Source organism: Python bivittatus, unplaced genomic scaffold, assembly GCF_059951505.1.
Source record: "Python bivittatus isolate LINGU-HERP-01145 unplaced genomic scaffold, Pbiv_v1 ctg000670_np1212, whole genome shotgun sequence".
In the NCBI taxonomy this organism is placed as follows: domain Eukaryota; kingdom Metazoa; phylum Chordata; class Lepidosauria; order Squamata; family Pythonidae; genus Python; species Python bivittatus.
Genome location: NW_028277094.1, coordinates 1,379,539 through 1,400,928, shown reverse-complemented (window position 1 = coordinate 1,400,928; position 21,390 = coordinate 1,379,539). Strand labels below are relative to the sequence as shown.

Below are 21,390 nucleotides of genomic sequence, written 5' to 3'. Positions count from 1 at the left end.
GCTCGTCCTCTACATCCTATGATTATTGATATCCTTGAAGCAGCTCTGGTCGGGTTCCTTGGCTGAACATGAGGATAAAAAGCGCTTTGCGTAAAGTGAGTGCTGGCTGAGCGGAACATCCATGCTCGGAAGCAGTCTACCTGTTACGCAGCTGCTGGGGAAGCAGCCGCAGGGAAGAAATGCTGAGCAAGTTTGCAAACCTTGCAACTTTGGTCTGACATTGACATTGATTATCAGGAGGAGGAGGAGGAGGAGGAGGAGGAGGAGCTTTAAAGACGCGCTCAAACTGAATGCGCGTGAACGCTCTGCGCGCCCGCAAAGCGGAGGACGAGCTCGCCCGCCCCGAGCCTCCGCTCCGGCGGCAATTTCGAAAACGAACTACTCTCCCCACAATGCCCCGCGAAGCACCTTCCGGCCAGCTCGCCGACTCGACTCACTTCCGCCAGCGGTCGGCAGACGCAGGGGCGTCACATGACCGCGGGCGAATTCCCCTCCCAAGATGGCGGACCGCCTGCCCTCGGAGTTTGATGTGGTGGTCATAGGAACGGGTGAGGGACTCCGCGTGTACGTGACGCGCGAGTGGGCCGCGGGGGTGGGGAGCGTGGCGGAGCCGCGCGGGGGGCTGCCCAGGCTGGGGCGGGGCGAGGCTGTCCCGAACCTTGGAAGCAGCCCTGGAAATAAACCCGCGCCCTCCCCTGGATCTGGTGCCCTCCGGGGTTGGGCTACAATATCCATCGTCCCCAGCCACCCCAGGCGCGAACGGGGGACGGTGCCGGGCTGAGGGTGGCCGCTGCGCCGTTGAGAGGGTGGGGGCAGGCGGTGGTGGCTCTTCCCGTCAGGTTAGGAGGGGGGCCGCGGGCGCTGGGCAGGGCCGGGCGCTGGCACGTGCCCGGTCGCCCCCCGCCCGAGTGCGCGTTCACGAGCCCCTGCCGCTTAGGATAGGCTTCAGGAGGCCGGCCCCGCGGATGCTGGCCCACTGAGCCCCGCACTCGCCTTCCAGCCAGCCCGGACTCCTGGCCGCTGCCCGGAGCAGTCAGCCCCTGCGGGTTGCTTGGCGGCGTTTCGGAAGCGGCTTGCCCTGGCCGCCTCCCTCCTGGGCCTGGAAAGATGGGCCCGTCCAGAGGCCCCCAGCTGGCTTTGGGTCTAAGGCGGGACTAGAGTTCACGGGGTGCCCTCAACCGCAGCACCAAGCTGGCCCTCTCATGGAAGCGGCTCGCGCTCTTCCGTTGCCGGTGCTGGGCTGGGCTGAGAGAGGGAGGGCGACCGGCCCAGAGCCCCCCGCCTGGCTTCATGTCTAAGCGGGACTAGAACTCGCGGCCTCCCGGTTACCAGACTGTTGCCTTGCCCACTAGACCAATCTGGCTCGCCAGTGGAAAACCACTTCCATTGCCACAGCCACCATCCATTTCCGTTGCTCTCCTGGGGCTGAGAAAGGGGGACTGGCTTCATGTCTATAGCAGGACTGGAACTCACAGTCTCTTCGTCGCTGTCCTGGTGCTTTCTTTAACCACTACACCAAACTGGCTCTCCTTGCCTTCAAGTCAGTCTTGACTCCTGGTGACTGCCTGGACTAGTCCCTGCGGTTTTCTTGGCAACATTTTTGGAAGTGTTTTGCCACTGTCTTCTAGGGAGGGAGAATGACTGGCCCAAAGTCACCCAGCTGGCTTCGTCTCCTGGTTTCTAGCCTGGTGCCTTAACCACTACCCCAAACTGGCTCTCTTAGGCAGTATCAATCTTGGGGTGGGTCGGTGGGTTTGTGTTTGCTCATGGGACTAACAGAGTTAGCCTTCTGGATATTTACTGGGTAGACTCCTAGTGAAGAAATCCCTAAACGCATTGGATGGATAAACAAAGCCTCATACAATTCACGGTCCTCAGTTTACTTGTCAATTGCTGGTAATACTCTTTATTTCTTTCTGTAACTGTGTTTAGCTTGTTTGGTCTAATTGCTTTGCATGTTGGGTCCGAAAGGATTGCAGATACAATCACCTTGGAATTTTTTCTGTTTTTTTTAATATAGCTAGTATATTAAGCCAAATGCCTTAAGGATTTCAAGGCGGGTTACAATGGATCCATAAAATACACACAGTTAAAGTGAAAGAAAACTCTGCATAAAATTAAAACAATAAATTATTCCCATTTCCAGTGATGTATTTGTCCATGCATTTTTTTATTAGCATCTATACTCTGTAGAGTACTTTATAGTTGGTTGCAGACATCAACAGAAGCCAGATGTATCATCCAGATGAGTACTGCCATTTTCAGTAGCTGGCATGGCCATAGAAAGGCACTGGGTTAAGAAGGCCTGACATAGGCTGTCTGACACATTAAGCTATGGTTTGTTTAACCAAATGTTATTGAATAAGCCACTGCTGCCTGGGGTCATATGGTATGCTTAGCTAAAACCAACTGAAAAACATTTTGGCTTTACATGCTGTGCGAATGCAGATAATTATGGTTCATTCAAACTTGAGTAAATCTTGAGTTAAACTGTGATGTCTTGCTCACTGTCCCCTTTGCCAGGGACTATAGTATATCCTAGGAATGTATTCCTCCCTTATCTTCCTTTTGTTTCTTTTCTCTAGCTATCTGGTTATTTCTGAAGTGCTTCTGCTCATGTACATATCTATTTTTAACTTCATGATTATTAAAAATGGACTATTAATTAAAGAAATAATTGCTTAGCACAATGAATGAACCCAATCTCAGTATGTCATGGTACCTCTAGGATGGCATAATGTTCATGAATGACAGATCCTATAAGCTTGCCATTTTCATTAGCCTCAGTTGGCTAGGTTCATGTGTCACCCTGAACCATAAACCATGATGACTAGTCTTTGCAGTAAGTTAAGGTGCAACAAGAAATGTGTACTATGGTTTAGCCCAATATGGGAACCTAGCCTATGTGATTGTGTTTTTGAATATATTCAGTATGTGTCAAGCGATGACCAAAGAATGCCAAATATATTTAGATTACTGTTCCATGGCACATTTATTGTGCCAATTTATGATGATGGTCTTTTTTTTTATGATGGCCAGTTTATGATTGGGTTTTTGAGGCTATAATGGAAGTCTGGTTCACACATTGTTCTAAGCTGTAGGCTTTAACTCACAATTGGCTAAAATTGCACGAAAGCACTAAGCCATTACAAACCAGAATGGCTTTGATTTATAAATCAAATCAAATATTTATATTTCCACATTGCTATGAAACACAGTCTGGTTTGTTTTGCCCTAGGTGTTTTGTGAACCCAGCCATTATATATTGGACTCTCCTTTTCCTCTTTTTTAGTAATGTTTTTTAAGTTTTGATGTTTTATGTATTTATATGTATTTATGGTTTTAATGTTTTGTGTGAGTCTCCCAGAGTCCCCCATTGGGGGGAGATGGGCGGGGGAGAAATTCAATAAATAAATAAATCAGTATTCTGTGGCATACCATGTTATGTGAACACAGCCAGTTATGGCTTAATTATAGTGAAGAAAACTATGGTTTAATGGAATATATGAAAGTCACCAACTAGGTGTTTGTAACGTTTTACCTATAGAATGCTTGCAGGCTAGATTTCAGTTGATGCGTTAGGTTAGCGTGCAGTAGTTTAGACATGGTTACCTGAGGATTACTTATAGATCTTAACTGAAAGGGGCCATTGAGTCCAACTCCTTACTCATTGCAGGAATCCAGATTAAAGCATTCCATTACATTAAATTCGTAGTGGAAGGTTCAGACATCTTTTGCAATACAGCCACTGTCTTGCTCTAAGTTACAGCTGCCAGATCTGGACATCTGGGCATCTAGCAATCAAGATTTGATAGGCCTATTCTAGATTAGACTGCTAAAATGGCAGGTCTGGGGGTTAGGAAGATTGTGTAGTAGCAGATCCAGAAATTGATTTTTATTGTAAAGCCTTGTGGATTCAGTTCACGCAGTTCTGATACTTCAGACAAGGAATTAGTTTCAATATGTGCTCATAGGATCCTATGATGCAGATCCTGTTCCTTATTTCAGTATATGGATGTTTGTCATAAGCCAACTAATCAGCATCTGGTTATTCAGATCTCAGTTAAAAAAAAAACCAAAACCAAACTTCTGAACCTTAAAGCTTGCTCTAAGAGTTATAATATTAGCCCAAGATCAGGGATACCTTGGATCAGACTACGAAGCTTATTAGGTGATCTTGAGCGAGGAAAACTATAGACTGGCCTGCATTCTTTAGTATGGAGCAGAGGAAGCTAAAAGCATCCTTGAATTCAGTTCAATTCCTGGTGACTTTATGGACACAATCATCCAATTATCTTGGCAAAAATACAGAACTGCCAGAACAGTCTCCAATCCAAGTACTAATCAATACTGACTGAGATATTTAATGGAGGAGGATAAAAGCTGAATGAAAGAGAAGGCTCAGCTTCCTTCTGAATTTCTCTGTTATTGGGAGAAGAGCAGTACTAGTGAGGAAATAGCCTCATCTGGAAGTCTGATCCTGTTGTCTTCTGTGAGAAGTAGAATAGATAGAGGAACAGCAGAATGTAACTGAAATGAATTGAGAAACTTCATACAGGAGAACAAAGAAGGTGAGGTCTCAGAACAGTCTTGATGAAGATGGACTTGGAAGAGAGTTTGTTTCAATAGGAAATGTGTTCATCATAGCCATCAACAAAGTTGTTGTTACCCCAGTTTGAATCAGAATGCCAGTACAGATTTTGTGTTCCCAGTCGGTTGTTTGGTCCCAGTTGTACCAAAAAAAAAATTTTTTTTTTAAAGATAGATTACTGCCAGATACCCCACTCTTCACTGTAGTTAGATTTGGGAAACATTTTTAAATACAATTCCTTCAGTCCATATTTTAACCAGAATTTGAGAGGAATCATCAGAAACTGAGAATTCAGATTGCATCTTCTGACAACATTAAATTATTTTGGCAAGCTATGATATGAATTCTGTGGGGTTTTTTAGCCCAATGCACAAGGCCAACCAGTTGTGGCTTGATAAGCAAATTATGATTAAAACACAGTGCAGCTTAATGTGGCATAAATCTCAGAGTCAGTGCTGTTTTGAAATACCATGGGCTGGGAATGGTGCCAAATTTGATTCTGTATTTTCATCTTTGGATCACAGTTTACTTCTCTGTCCTTAATCTTAACTAGGATATTGTTGTGCTAGTTAGATCCTGCTTAACTTATAACCTACACTTTGTCCTCACCTGAAAGGTGTTTGTGGTTTCTGACTGTATGTCATAGTAAGTCTATTCTCTCTGTTTTCCCCTTAAAAAAGTAGTTTTATATAAAAAACCAAAACCCAGTCACTGTAAATTTTCTGGTTCCATGCAATTTTTCCCTTCTTTCTCTTACTGATCTTCGCTAGTTATAAATAACACATGAAATGACTTTCAAGGTAGAAAGCAGGAATCCATTTTGAAATATTCTATAAAATAAAGAGTGATTTATAGCTCCCTATGATTTTGGCTGAAAGCGTTTGGGCTTCGCCCAGTCATCAGAGTCCTGTCAGAGAAATCTGTTATTTATTGGTCGATATGCCAGGAATGGTGGTGATAGTACTTTATGTTTATCTTATGTAAGTATAATGTTAAGAAAAATCAATTCCAAAGACTAATACAATTTTAAAAATCTATCATGGCAAAGTAACCAAATATTAGAGATGCTGGAGTATTAGGAAGGCCGATTTTTAACCCCCTGCCTAGTTTGATTGCTTTGAATGTTTTGAGGTGTACCTTTTGCCATTTCTTCTGTAATGTATTTCATATTCCAATGTTTAATACTAAATCAGGCCTTTGGTCTATCAAGCTCCAAAATTCTCAATATCACTGGTAAGGTTTCAGAAGTTTTCTAGCCAGTGATTGACCCTGCAACCTTCTGCACAAAAACCGTGTGTGCTCTGCGGCTGTTACAGCTCTCCCTTTAAGTAAAGAAGCATTGTTCTGATAGCATTGCCCCAGGATGTAACATTCATGCCCTTTCTCTGTGTTACATTCACCACAGGGAGCCCACTGCAGTTTCTTCCTATTCTGTAAAATAACATTTGGGATTCTCTGGGGCAGCAGCACTGACGTGGAATGGATCCAGAATGGAGTCTGGGGCGTTTCATGTTATCTTTTTGAGCAAAGGAAGATTCATAGCACACGATGGTCCTATCTTGACCCTGTGCATACAAGGTAGAAAAGAGAGGATTTAGTGGAGCTGGAACTCCAGCACCTTGGAGAGCTCCAAGCATTCAACTTCCTTCAACTATGCAGGCCTGGTTGGGGGGTAAAGCTCTCATCTCCAAGTGCCCAGCAGACTTCTTCGGGGACTTTCTGCAGAGATCTTTACATTTGCAGTAAACTTAACACACAACAGCCAGAGGCACTTATAAACCACTTTCAGGCTTTCATGATGAGTTGGTTATACTCATATGGAGTATACTATATTCTCATTGGAGTGAGAATATAGCCAACCACCCATCCCCTCTTTCAGTTTACTTCTATGGGTTCCCGCATCATACTGAACAATAATTTGCTTTAAATATGGGCAACTGAATAACCACAATGTCTGAGGCTTCACAAACACTAAGCAGTGAATTTAAGTTGTATGGAAGTTTTTTGGCATGGAATTTTGCTTTAATGCAAGGATAGACAATATTTTTGAAGAAGCAAGCACATTTGGAGCTTTGAGAGTATTTCGTTGGCACTTCCGCAAGAAGATGTACCCAATTACAAAGTAGACACTTCATCATCATCATCATCATCTGGTGAGTTTCTCCTTGTTCCCTTTGTAGTCTGTAAGATGCTTTCTAGCTCCATCCCAATTTCTCCTGGTCTTTTTTTGGGGGGTGGGGTAGGTGGACACTCATACTAGATGTGGCCACACACACACCCCCATTTGATTTTCAAAGAATGGGAAAAGATCTACAAACATTTTGCAGATCTCAGTAATGTTAGAGGTTGGTGTTTCACTTTATAGCATGCTGCATCACATTAAATATGTTCAGTTAAAAAAAAAAAGTCACATGGGGCTGGAAGGCTGACAAGCACCAAAGGAGAGATCCATGGGTACTGTGGCACCCCTGGACACCCACTTGTCTGGTTCAGACTTAATGATTGTACCTGAGAAGGAATTTCTTACCTTGCCAACCTGTATGAAGGTGATGCTGTTTCTGCAAGTACTATTTGCTTTTTAGCACTTACATTATCTATGCCAAAATGCTTTACCTTTAAAGTTAGAGCCATCAAATGTTGACAGCTGCCATTTTGGTTAACATAGTCCATTGGTGTGGCATGTAAAATAAATCTGAGAGCTGAATTATTTGTTAATTCGAAGATACTGTGTTATTTTGCCTGTTTCTATTCCTTTTACTCTGTCTTGAAATCAACAGTGTCTAATTTTGTGACCAGATGCTTTGAATTTGTCTTGGTAACATTTTAAACAAAAGCTGCTGTTTGGAAACATATGCCCAGAAATGAATTGTTGCTTGTGACAGGGGTAGTTGGAGAGATAGCCTTATCCCCAAATTTGAAAAAGCTACTTTTACTAGCTTTTTCTTTTCTGTTGCTTCCAGCATTCTTTTCAAGGATGGATAATAGTTGCCATTTTATTCGTGAGGCCTTCAAAGCAAAAGCTCAAAAGCCTTTGTGCAAGATCATTCCTTGGGATTTGGAGATGAAAAATACTGACCATAGGATGGTGGTTATTTGATCCCAGATGATGATTTTGAAATCTTGGGATGCATTGCTTTAAGATTTATGAACTCTCAAAAGTCTGACGTAGCCAGACAAGCATACACCACAGGCATGGTCTGTTGTAGTACCCCATTCTTGGATGCTAGCAATGTATCAACAAAATAGCTGGAAGTTTTGAGTAAGTAATGTTTCTTGAATGGAAATCAATATACTAATTAGCACATAGACACTTCATGTAAGTTTGAAACGTTGTTGTAAGAAAAGATGTTGGCTCATGATTTGAAATTCCCTTTCCATAATTATAAACTATATAAATTGTCATCTCTTCCTAGAAGAGTGTTCTTACTCTCTCGTGTCCTCTAGTAAAATTCATTTGTTATGTGATGATCTCTCATAGTGATACAGTCATTGCTGGAGACCAGTGCTGAAACTTCATTACCTTTTTCTCCCTCTGTTTTGCCAGTTGAGATTAAATCTTTCACAATCTGTCAAGAAGTAAGCCTTAAAAATGACAAAAAAGTTGCTGAAAGTCTGAATTTCTACCTTAAGGGCACCCGAAGACATGAAATAGATTATAATGCTTTCTGATTTCACACCAGTTCCTGATGTTACGCAGTCATTTTGATATGCTTGCAGAAACTTATCTCCTTTATGTCTTCATGTGATAGCCAGCATTAGTAACACCTTCTCTGTGACATGGAACTAAAGTCAGCCTCCCCAGGTGCACACAAAATTTGCTACAAATCACTTTGAGTGCAGCACAGAAGTTACTCAGGGTCCGTTGGATAGAAAACTAATCCTGTCTTTTAATATGTGGGTCTTATATAAACGTCATCCTTTTCCTTAACTTATAAGGCTTCTATGAATTAATTATAAAACTGACCAATTTTTACTGCATTCATAGGTTTCGTTCTTCTAGTGAAGTAAATGCAGTCTGCAGTTTAAAACAATGGCTTATTTTTACTCAATATAGTATGAATGTGGTGTCAGGTTTTTCTATTTCTAGTTTTATTGTTGCTGGTTCTGTACTGTTTTATATTGTTTTATACTGTTTTATTGGTTGTAAGCCACCCAGAGTGGTTTTTAAGATGGGCGGCCATATAAATGTTTTAAATAAATAAATAAATAAATAAATGTATGTATGTATGTATGTATGTATGTATGTTTCCGATATCGTGGCATCTGAAAGAAGAGTTCTAGGATGGAAGGAGCCAAAATAGCAGTTGATCCAAACCAAGTTGAATGAAGGGGACTTGGTGGCTGCATTGGCACATCAACCCCCCCCATGGTTTGTTTATGTGTGGTTTGTTGATATAGCCACAATTGGCTGAGTTTGCACAAGATGCTAAACTATAAATCAGAATTTACAAACCACAATGGTTGCGTACTGGACTCCCTTCCTTGGATGAACTGGAAATAATTACTCCAAGAAATGACAGTCCAAATTCTGCTTAATCCTTTTTACGAAAAGGGAGATTAAGGTTACAACACAAGAATTATTGCAAATGCCCTGCTTTCAAATGAGATACCTCTATAAAGGCAATTGGGGCTTTTGCTCATTTCTTCCTGCTTTTTCTGAGTGGAGGGCTGGAAGCTTGGCTCTTTTGTTTTTTTGTTTTCTTTTTAATATAAACTTTATTAAATTTCAGTAAAGAATAACATATAAGAAAATTAAGAGAAAGAAAAGAACAGAAAGAGAGAAGAGATCAGAGAAGAAATACAACAAGAAAAAAGTAGGAAAAGAAAAAAAGAGAGATAACATCCGACTGACTTTGGTACAGGCATAGATGTAGGATACATTCACCTCCTGCTCTAACGTTTAAAAGAAGCTTGGCTCTTTGGTGAAGGCCAGACAAAGTGCGACTTTTCACTGCTTTGATTAAGGTTATTCCAGTCAATGGGAGAAGAAAGTCTCGCACAGTGTTCATATGATATACCAATACAAGTTAATCTAAAGCCAAGCAAAACACAGCTTGCCACCTCATACCTCTTTCTCTGGTCAAATGCTGCGTTTTTAAACAGAGATGGGCAGAAGTTAAGGGACCTTTAAGTCATTTACAATGGACTGAAAATAGTTTCTGTCTCCTGGTGGTTTGAGTCATTTTTCTCTAGCCAGCTGTCCTCCAGATATATTGAAGGCTATGTTAACACCAGCAAGTTCTTCCTTAGTCAAGATGTGCTTTTGAATAGATTTTTATGGAAATCAGTTTTAGGTTTGTGTTAGAATTCCCAATCCACATTTAACTGGGGTGTAGTTTTGTAAACAATAAATTACTCAATTTTAGAGCTTACACAGTGAATTGGATAACTGGTTCCTCTCTGTTATTCGGTATTTTGGCTCTATCACTCTCTCTCTTCTCCGTACCTTTCTCCAAGCAACTGTCATGCAGTTAGTTGTACCAAGGTTGGTATTCCTTGAAATTCTAGTTACCAACTACATTCTACTACTTGATGTGTATCTGCCTCTGATCAATGCCTTTTTTTTTTTTTTTACTGTGAAGCACTTTCCTTTTATTACCTCCAGCAATATTCCCAGTATTGCTTTTTATTGCTTCAAGTAATATTCTAGATATTAAACTCTTATGTATGAATCATTTTGAGATGTATCTTACTCCATGTGATAGGATTAAGGACAGTTTACTGCAGTTTAGTTGTTCAGCAGAATCCCAGTTTGTTAAAACAAATGTGGCAAGGTTTTAGGCTTGTGGATCTACTTTATTTTATCTATTTGCTATTGGTTGGTTGGTTGGTTGGTTTTGGCAGTGTATATGCTGCCTTTCAAAACTTACAACACTAACACATCCTAAACCCATCATCTAGAGCCAAGCTCTTAATAGTGATACTAGATATATGAGGAAGGGCCAAAATCAGTTACCAAATTGTGATGTGCTTATCTATTACACCTACATTCTGAGATATAGAAATGAATGTCTAGGTATGAGAAACTAAAACCAGGTATTCTAGCAGCCTGATGAGAGAGATTCTGGGGAGGCTGAAAAAGTGTCGAGTTGAGCAAGATTAAAAAAAAAAACCCGCACAGATTTTGGTTAAGTATTTTAATGCTAGTGTGGAGTAAATACAGAATCTTGGAAACTGGAAGAGGAATTTCCCACTCTTATTTAGAGGGAGTTCGTTAGGCTGATTTGAAGCATTTCTTCCCAGGTTTCTCTGCACCCAGGCTAACTTGCCATTTACTATGTGATAAACTGCCAACTGACTCACCCTCTGTCTCTTGATTATTTGTGTTTGCTTTCTATTCCATTCCTTTCCCAGCCTCCCCAAAATCTCTCATAAAAAGTAATGGAAGGGAGAATAGACATAACCAATCTGGAGATAGAACTACCTCTTGTTAGTGTTAGAGAAGTATAAAATAATAATGGCTCTTTTTTTTTTAAAAGGTCTTTCTTCAAAATGCATGACATTGTAATATTCATGTTATTTTATCATAACTTGTTTAATTAAAATCTTGTGTCTTTTATAGGTTTACCTGAATCTATCATTGCGGCTGCGTGTGCCAGAAGTGGTCAACGGGTTCTGCATGTGGATTCGTAAGTCATTTAATCAGTATACATTGTAGCTCTAGGTCCTATCAACCAGTGACATCAGACAGAAGGCTGGCTTAATGGAGGAGATCCTGACTTGACTCTTCCAAAAAAAAAAAAAGCAAAAATCTGAAGCCAAGAACAAACCATAGCTTCTGACTTCCACTTATCAGGTAGGGACAAGCTAGAATTACCACTTGGCATGGCAGGTTAAACAATCCATCGAAAGAGCTTCTGTAGTTTGTTCCATCTTTTCTGCTGGCATGAAAAGCAGGCAGGAATAATTGAAGGATGTGTGCCAGCGACATTCTTATTCAAAGTAAATCATAATTTAGGCGTACTTTCACAAATGCAATGGTTTCCAGGGATCTTTGAACCAACTTAAAATTTGTTTCGTAGCTTAGGCAAATATAGTTTATGCTAGATGTACTAACAGACCATCATTGCATATTCAGTGTCTGTTTATGACCCCATCATCATTGAGAGTCAGTGTGGTTCAGTGGTGAAGGAGTTGGACTAGGGCCAGGGAAATCTCAGTTCTAGTCCCGTCTCAGCCATGGAAGCTTCCTGGATGGCCAGTAACTCTCTCTCATCCCAATCCATCTCATAGGATTTTTGCTGTGGGGCAAAAAAGGAGGGAGTGGTATGTACAGTGCCATGAATTCCTGAATGAAAAGGGGGATATAAATCTATCAAATAAATGTAAATTATTTTATCACATGAAATAGCAAATGGGATAGTGCATAGCTGTACTCAGGACTCATGCTAAAGAAGTGCCACCTATAATATTGGGAACAGGCCATACTGGCCTGGTTTAGACCTAATATTATGCCTTAAATCATAGTATATAAACCATAATGCCTAGGTTCATGCAATGTAGTGAGCTCAAAGTAAGCAAATGCCACGATGATTTAATGCAGTGTGTGAACCCAGCCAATATGTGTTTTTAAATTATGATGCTGGCCTCACCCACTGACCTTCAGCCTGAGTCCATAGGCTTTTCATATAAAGCCCCTGTGAGTTCTTCTGATTCTTCAGCAAAGATGTAGCTTTCTTGCTTCATTCACATCTTCTGAGGGTCGAGGATGCCTGGAGAATGTGACAATCCGAAGACAGTTCCAAATCTCTCCTTATTTAACCAGGTTGAATTTTGATGGGGAGAATAACATTTGGATGCCTGTGCTCTTCGATATTTGCAAAGCAAATAATTTGCTGATTTGAAAGCTCTGTATGTTTGTGTTTCTAAACTTGAGGGGGAGAAAAGTGTAATTCCTAACACTTTTTCCCCAGACTTGGGAAGAAAAAGTGTTAAGAATTAAATTGTGCTAAGCAATGTCTTAACAGTTTACATTTCTGTATTATAGGTTTATGTACAATATTTATATAAAAGTTCCTCACTCCCTTATTCCCCTGTTACAACCGTTATACATATTTGCATTTCCCAAAGCTGAACGGGAAAAAGTTTCTCACTTTCATTTAACTCAGTAGGCTGCAGCGGTTCCTTCTGCAAGCATTTCCAAACTTGGAATTAATCTCTGGCTCTTTCCAGAAATACAACGCCAAGAGAGGAGATTACAACTCAAATTTAGTTAAAGAAATGGCAGAAACTGCTACTGGATTTACCTCTCAAAGTTTAAATCCATGAATTTTGCATGGATTTCTTAGGTGAGCAACATCTGAGATGGGGAATCTGAATATTGGCCAACCTGATAAATTGGTACTGTGTAAACTTTAAATCTTTTATTTTCTGATGGGTGTTAGATGGAAAACATATGCAGGTGGGAGAGAGAAAGTGAGAGTCAAATGAAACTTTTGAAGTACTTTCTGTGTGCCAACGCTGCCTGGATTCATTACCCTAAGAGAATCTTATCACTTTTAATCTCCCACCACTGTTTCATGTTTATCATAATATACCACTTATGTGATGATGGTGGATGGCCTGAAGTGGACCATTATAAACCATTGAGTAGCACCTCTGTTGATTTATAAACACTGTCCAAGCATCTCCCATCCAGACCGCTAATCATATTCAAAATAGTCACTTCCATTGCAGCCTGGTCATAAATTCCTATAGTCGTGTTTTAAAACCAAAGTTAGCTTCTGCCAAATTGTAATTGAAGGGGGCTTTCTTTCTACAAGCTAGCTATCTGTCTCAATAAAATGTTAAAAAAAAAATCATTGGTTCTTTTTCAGAGAGCTACATTTACTGTAGATATTAATGAGCTGTTGACATGTGAAATTTCAAGGATGGATGCTAAGTGATTTAGAAAAGTAATTTGCAATTCAGAATACGCTGCTTGGCATTGACTTTAAACTTGAAGTTGCAAAAGTTTGAATGGAATATAGTTGAAAGTGGTTTGGGTATGCATGAAGATTTTCCTCCCCAGTGACCTCTTTTCCTCCTTTGCAAATCTTATTTTGGGGGACATTGCTCTTGTTTATCTGTAGGTTTGGTTGCTTTGATGGCAGGAAAAAAGAAAACAGGAGAACAATTTATTTCCTTAAGTTCCCCAAATTCTATCTAGCTCTAAAATTTGGTTTATAATTCAACAGTTTTGTCAGTAAGTAATCACTTTTCAATCAGTTTTAAATTAATTGATTAAAGTTCAGGCATTTCTGAAACCTTGGTAGAGCTATTTACACAGGTGGTCCTCAACTTACGACCACAATTGGGACTGGAATTTCTGTCGCTAAGCAATGTGGTTGTAAAGCGAGATGTCACGTGACTGCATTGCTTAACGACAGTAATCCTGGCAGACCCAGTTGCTGTTGTTAACCAAGAATCATGGGTCATTAAGCCACCCCAATCCAAGCCATTCCAGGCTTGGTCCCTCTCAGTCCTGAGCCTCAGTAAGATAAGGGACTGCTTTCAACTCCCCACACCCGGCTGGGACTGGCCTGGGGCAGCTGCGGCTTCCTGGGGTGTGGCAAGCAGTCCCAGAGCCATGTGGTTCAGCAGCCCCAGAATCACACGGCTCTGGGACTACTTGCCACACTCCAGGAAGCCATAGCCGCCCCAGGCCAGTCCCAGCTGCAGTTGCCCTTGCCACTCTGCACTCCAAGACCCCTGCTGCCCTGCACTCCACTGCCCCAGCTGACCTTCACCTCCACCTTGCTCCTACTGCTGATGAGGCATGCATGCCTGCCTGATGGCTGGGCTAGGGCTGGGCTTCGTGCTGCGAAAATAAAAAGTAAAAAACAGCCCCTGAGCTGCAACACAGAGGAGCTTTTTGGCACACTGTGGCTCTGGGACTGCTTTTTGCTTTTTTTTTTTTTGCAGTGTGAAGCGAGCCCCAGCCCAGCCCAGCCCAGGAGTGTGGTGCAAAGCAGCTTTTTGGCATGCTGCAGCTCTGGGGCTGTTTTTTGCTGCTGCTGCTGCTGCTGCTGCTGCTGCTGCTGCTGCTGCTGCTGCTGCTGCTGCTGCTGCTGCTGCTGCTGCTGCTCCTGCTCCTCCTCCTCCTCCTCCTCCTCCTCCTCCTCCTCCATTTTTTTTTCCTTCACAGCTGAAGCCCAGCCCGGCCTGGCCCAGGAGCCAGGCCGGGCATGCCTCCTCAGCAGAGGAGCAAAAAGATGGCAAAGGTCAGCTGGAGCACAGGGTGGCAGAGGGCCAAAAGGGCATAGATGGGGGTAAGGTAGGCAGGTGGGGATGTTGAAGCACCCCTGCAATCGTAAGTGCAGGCAGGCTGCCAAGCACTCAAATTTTGATCACGTGACTGCAGGGGTGCTGCAGCGGTCATAACTGCAGGCACAGGTTGTAAGTTCATTTTTTTCATCATGTCTGCAACTTTGAATGGTTGCTGAACAAATGGTCATAAATCAAGGACCACCTGCATTGTAATAATGAAAGTATAATTGACAGGGCTTAAGCAAAACTTTTAACTAGTCATTGTGGGAAGGAGAAACTTTTGTTTTGTTTTAATCTATCACGTTCCTATTTATAGAAGTAATACACTACAACTAACAATTGGAATTAGTGGCTGATTTCTCATCCCTATCACCGCCCTACCACAAAGCCCTGATTGCACTGGGGCATGCTCTGGAGGAATATGCTATCAGGAATCAGAAGCTCTAGCTAGAAGGGAACATGCCCCCTCACTTGATATATCTCCATACATATGTTCTGCCTGCATATGAAAATATTTGGAGTCCCTACACTGCACTTGACAATGATAACCTTGGTGTAGACTGCTGCTGTAGATTCTTATAACTGGACTTATGAGATACAGGCAGTCCCTTGGTTAAAAACGGGTTCCGTTCCTAAGCCTGTCTTTAACTTGATTTTTGTATGTAAGTTGGAACTCGTACTTACGAACGGGCTGCCTGTTACTAAAAATGGTGGATAGTGTTCTCTTTTCTCCAGCTGATGAACCGCTGAAGCCGCACATAGTTTTCATGAACCGCTGAAAACGGGCTGTATATTGAAAACATGTGGTTTCAGTGGTTCATGAAAACATCACACGGCTTCAGGGGTTAGTTGGCTTGAGTCCGCCATTTTTAGTAACAGGCAGCCCGTTCATAAGTATGAGTTGTCCATAGGTCAGACGTTCTTAACCCAGGGACTGCCTGTATTCTGCTAACTCTTGTCACTGCAGCTTGTGGGCCAGCAGTTAGACTAGTGGGGAAAGTCATTCACTGATACTTGTAATAAGAAGAGCGAAGGGTCCTGAATCCAAGTAGTTACATTGGATGAATGAATTGCATTGTTCCTCCTTCATTGGAAGCAGCAAACATTGACCAGCACATTTGAATGTCACCAGTTTCAGGCAGCCTGTCCTTAGTGGATCTAGTGACAGTGTGGTAACTAAGCATTAGTAATTGTGATTTTCAAATTAAAACCTGATACGGTTGGCAAATTTTCCATTTCTGAAAGCGAAAAAAGAAGGGGAAAAAATCATTTGAGGTGTGCAAAGCAAGTGCCTGATCTTCACACCTTTGGGATGAGGTGGGGGGGGGGGGCAAAACTAACGCAGTAACAACAGCTTCATCAGTGTGATTAGTTGGAACTTCTAGGAATTGATACAGATTACTTTGTACATTCTTGCTTTTAACATGGATGTAGGAGAAGGTTTGCTAGTAAGGGAGAACTCATTCTGATGACAGCAGGACCTCCTGTTCTTCCCCCCTCCTTCTCCCTCCAGAAAGAGATCAAATAGAGAAAGACACATGGAAGCAGGTCTCTGGAGAAATCACCAGACATCAGCAGCTTCCTCCCAGACATTGCCTTTGATTCATTTTCCCCCCCAGGGCGATTACTGTATTGAAAGAGGCAGCTTTCCTAACTGACATTCACAAAAAGCTAGGCTTTCCCTCTGCAAATTCTGCTCTTACATTTCTATCAATGCCACTTTCTAAAATCCTGACATTTATGAAGGTCTCCTTTTGCTCGAAGACCAGAGGCTTAGTTGAGATCTATTGCTGAACTGTGATTAGTATGACCAATCTGAGCCTTGATGAGCTTTGGAATATACCAAGATGATACCAGAAGCTATCAACCCAATATATATGATCTATGGAATCAAGAATTGGAATATCCAGCTTTGGAAAATGGATGGCTCCAAGTTTTAAGAATTCTTAAATACAGTTCTTATTGTTTAGGGAATTTATCAGAACATTTTGTTTTGTATTTATTGGATTCCCCAAAAGAAAGCTTTTAAAAAGGTGGATATCTTTGTGTGTGTGTGTGGGTTGGCATTGTAAAAAATGTGAAGGCTCTTTGACTCATGATTGGGTTGTGTTCTTTTTTATGGTTTCGAGTCATGACAGATGTCAATATAACTTTGAGGGAAAACGCAGTAAAGACATAAATGTGAGGTTCAATTACAGTCCAATAATTGATACTTGGATATTTTAAGAAGAATTCTAGCAATATTTATTTATTTATTATTCACATTTCTATAGCTGCCCATCTCATATATATAACTCTGGGTGGATTACAAACAATTAAAACAAATATTAAAAAAAAAGCAAGAAAGAATAATGCAACAATTTAAAAACCAGAAAAAAATATAAAAGCATATAAAAACCACCATAAAAAATTCATAACATTTTGAGCACGGGGTTTGCCAGAGATAATTATCTTCATAGGTGGAAAGAAAACAACACTCAAAATATCGAAGGATAGATTTAAGAGATGTATTCTTTGTCAGTTTTTGATTGTAGGAATGAGAAGATAGAACAGTAAGTTCTATATGGTCTGGATTTAGTAATTAACGTATTAGGCCTGAACTAGTTACAGTAATGCTATACAGTCCTTTTTCATTTTTTTAAGGTGCAGTTCTTTTTTTCTCTCTCTCATATTTATCTTTTTTAATATGGATTTTAATTGTGAAATTTAACAAAGAAGCATTAGAAACAACTACAGATTCCTGTGTTCAGATTTGAAGACCTATAATCTGTACACGCAGAATCTATCACAGTGGAGTGTCACAAGGACCTGCAGTTTGGGGAAAGCAAAACATTTTGATCTTTTTTTTTTAATGCATCAAGTTTATTCATTTACTCGATACGATTTTAATCTTTCTATCTTCGGAACAAAAATATGAGTTCCCACATTGCATATAAGTTTGGTTTAGGCATAGTAGGAGTGATGTGAGCCCAGTCAGTGTGTGAACTTAGACAGTTTTGATTTAATCAAGATGCTTTGGTTTAATTTATCATAATATGGGAACCAGCCACTTGGAGAATGGTCTCCTACCATGCTGACTAAGCAATCTGGATAACGAACACGACTTTTTGGGTGCTGTAAAGAGCCTTACGCTCCTAATCAAAACTTTATTGGTAAATACAGTGCCTGCCGACAAGAAATTATGTTCTATTTTTAAATGGTATCTGCAAAAGAGAAGAAGGATTTTGCTCGTTGGAACTGGTTTGTATACTTGTTACTCTCTTCAGCTCACATAGGCACGTGAAAGTCTCTTTGCTGCAACAACTTTCTCCATAACTGTAGATAATAGCAGAATCCTTACAAAAAATTGCTGAGCTTTTAATTTTCTTCTTCTTTTCTTCTCCCCACTGCTACCACAGGAGAAATTACTATGGAGGAAATTGGGCAAGTTTTAGTTTCTCGGGGTTATTGTCCTGGATAAAAGAAAACCAGGTAAGGAGTGGCATTATTGTTTTACCTCAAATATATATTATTCTTGTTGAAGCATTAGTTTTAATTTTAATATAAATCTTCCAGGCCTATTTTCCCTTTTAGGATCACAGAAGCAACAAGCCTTGAGAATTCTAACATAGGTAGATAAGGAGACGTGTTCTGTTCCCACCTCCTAATTTAAAATTATTTTAATGTTTCTGCTTAAATTTGTACAAAAGAGGGCCCTGTTGATCAATTCCCCCCGTGAAAGCAACTTGTAAAGATAGACTTGTCAATCCATGGGTCATAGGCAAGACGAAGCTCTTTCTGCACATCTCCAGAGCTCTTCCAAGATCACACTGCAAACCAGTGAATAACAGTTGGGCTATTTTCTTTAGTAATTTTTTTAGCGAAATAATATGAAGAAATGTGAAGCCTACTGTTATTAGGTTTTTGTTTTTTTAATTCCAAAAGGGGAGAAATGACTGGAAATTCCAGCAATACCATTGTGTCGCACACATCCTTTAACTTTTTTTAAAAAATGGTTCTTTAAAAAAAAATGCAGTCCTCATCTATTATAATGATTGTCTTCCCATGTTGTAGGAATCATTATGAGCCAGTCAGAACTATTTGTGGGTGTATGTGCTGTCTGTATTCTGTATGCTGTACTTTTCAGATGTCAAAAATGAACAACTTGCCTTAAATAAGCATCTTGCAACTTGATAAGCATCTAACAGCTTGATCTTATATGCAATGGAACCAGAATGTAACTGTGCTATTTATTTTTTTCCTATCTTTTCTAATGCAAACTTCATTTTCTTTGTGGTTATTCTTACAAGGAAAAGGCTGATCCATGTGAGGAAAACACAGCTTGGCAAGAACTAATTCTCGAAAATGAGGAAGGGATTCCTCTTAACGAGGGGGATCAAACCATCCAGAATGTAGAACATTTCTGCTATGTTAGGTAAGTACGGTGTTATGCATCTAATTTAATAGATGTGTTTGCATATTCCATTAAGTCATGTTTTTAAACTATGGATTATTCAATAAGCCACAGTGTAGTGTGTGGAATGCAGTGTGACTTCAACCAAGGTGGCTGTATTTGAAAGGGGATATTTTGAATTTAGCAAGTGCTGAAGGAAAAGTAAAATCCTCAACCTTCTAGAGAAGATGCTTGGAGCTTCTTGCCACTTCAAGCCATTGTGAAAGTCTAGGTGACTTCAGGAATCCAATCCATCCTTCTGTATACCAAACTTAAAAACTTGTGATGAACAAAGATTTGGCTACTTACCAAAACCATCCTAGCCATACCATATCAGCGTGGCAGTTTCACTCTCATTATAAGAAGTCACAAGTCTTCTAGTGTAGTTTGTAGAAATGCACAGATACCATTTTCTGCAATGGGAAATAGTTATGGTTTCATAAATTATGAAAGCTTGACTTTATTTATTTATTTATTTATTTATTTATTTTTTCAGCTGCCCATCTCCCCCCCAATGGGGGAATTCTGGGCGATTCACAACCAACATTAAAAACATAAATATATATAAATACATAAAACATTAATTAAAAACATTACTAAAAAGGAGAAGGAGAGTCCAAGAGGATGAAAAATCTGAGGCTGAAGACAGAAGGCCTTTTCCTTGACTTGAGTGCAATTGTGCTTTGAGAAACAAATTGTCTTTGATCATGGAGGTAATACAGAGAGATTGGTAGCCATATTCTCAATGATCATTTTATCTCTGTTTAAAACCCATTCAAGTCTGTAGCCATTACCAAAGCTTGTGGTAGCCAATCCCCTTGCTTATCTCATTGATTTATAGTTTATTAAATTTATACCCTGCCTTTTATTTTTTGTATAAACAATTTATGCCTAGTGTACTAAATACTTCCTTTTGTCTATCTCGTATTGCCCACTAATCAGTTCAGATAACTGGAATTACAGTATTATGAGTGAAGAGGAAAAATGCCTATTGCTTTCTTCTCAATATATAACATTAATTAACTTCTATCATTTCCTGTCTCCTTTTTTCTGTATTATACAGCCCCAAATATTTGCAACTGTTCCGTATAGGGGAGTGAGTTGCTCCAAATCCTTGACTATTTGGTTGTTGTTTACATCTTTTCTTCTTCTAGACCATGTTTCCCAACCTTGGCAACTTTGATATGTCTGGACTTCAACTCCCAGAATTCCCCAGCCAGCATGGCTGTTTAGGGAATTCTGGGAGTTGAAGTCCAGACATATCAAAGTTGCCAAGGTTGAAAAACTCTGGTCTAGACTATCCTTCAAGCTGTAGCTTGGTTATTGCATCTGCACCAGCTCTTCACTTTGAATTTTTTTTTTTAATTGAGCACATTTAAAAAGAAAAGCTGTTTAAAAAACAAAACAATTCCAAAACCCTTGAATTGAGTTTATGCTTGAGAAACAGTTGGTCGACACAATTCTGATGGTTTGTGTGCTTCAGTTCCTTTTTTTCCCATTGCTTCTTAACTCCCCTGAACTCCTATGAAAGAATAAAACAGCTGGGTAGCGATGGTAATAGAATGTACAAAGCTGAACTGAGTGACCACCAAATAAAGTGAATCCATCAAAGGAAGAGAATACCATCTCTGCAACAAGTGGGATAGAGAAAAGAGGGGGGAAAAGGGAAGCGTCTGAAAAATAAATAGTGAACACCTGTGCTGCATAAATTAACCAGCTGGTTAGCAATTTTTCTTTTGACCTATCGGAAGGGTGACTGTTGCGAAGCATTAATAAGACACATTGGCTTTGAGAGATCCCTTTGTTGGTACCATTAATTAATGAATGACACTAGATAATGTTCAGAATTTACACCACAATTGGCGCTGCAGATGTATCCTTTTTTGTGAGATAGCAGTACCAAAAAAGGAGTGGGGGGAGATCCCCCGATCTGTACAAAGATTTAAATGTGAACATTTTTTTTCCTTCCTTCAGTTTTTATTGCCACAGCTATTCTGTTTGAAAATTATGTCTTTAGGTGAAAAATATTTGGGATGGTGATTATAAATTTGCTAGGAACCTTTCAGATTCGTACTGTAGATTCAGGAGGGTTAGTTGTTTTTTAATTAATTGTTGTTGC

The 21,390-nt window shown here is 40.4% G+C and overlaps 1 protein-coding gene across 2 annotated transcripts in view; it reads left to right on the top strand.

Annotated features, from left to right (window-relative positions):
• The first annotated feature begins 451 nt into the window (after positions 1–451).
• CHM (CHM Rab escort protein) overlaps positions 452–21,390 on the top strand; it is a 61,351-nt gene continuing 40,412 nt past the window's right edge. For both annotated transcript variants that reach the window (XM_007426297.3, XM_015887755.3), the window contains exons 1-4: positions 452–548; positions 11,154–11,220; positions 18,238–18,310; positions 19,129–19,253. In XM_007426297.3, coding sequence (XP_007426359.2) covers positions 500–548; positions 11,154–11,220; positions 18,238–18,310; positions 19,129–19,253 — 314 coding nt within the window. In that variant the 5' untranslated portion in view covers positions 452–499. The remainder of the gene's footprint in view (positions 549–11,153; positions 11,221–18,237; positions 18,311–19,128; positions 19,254–21,390) is intronic.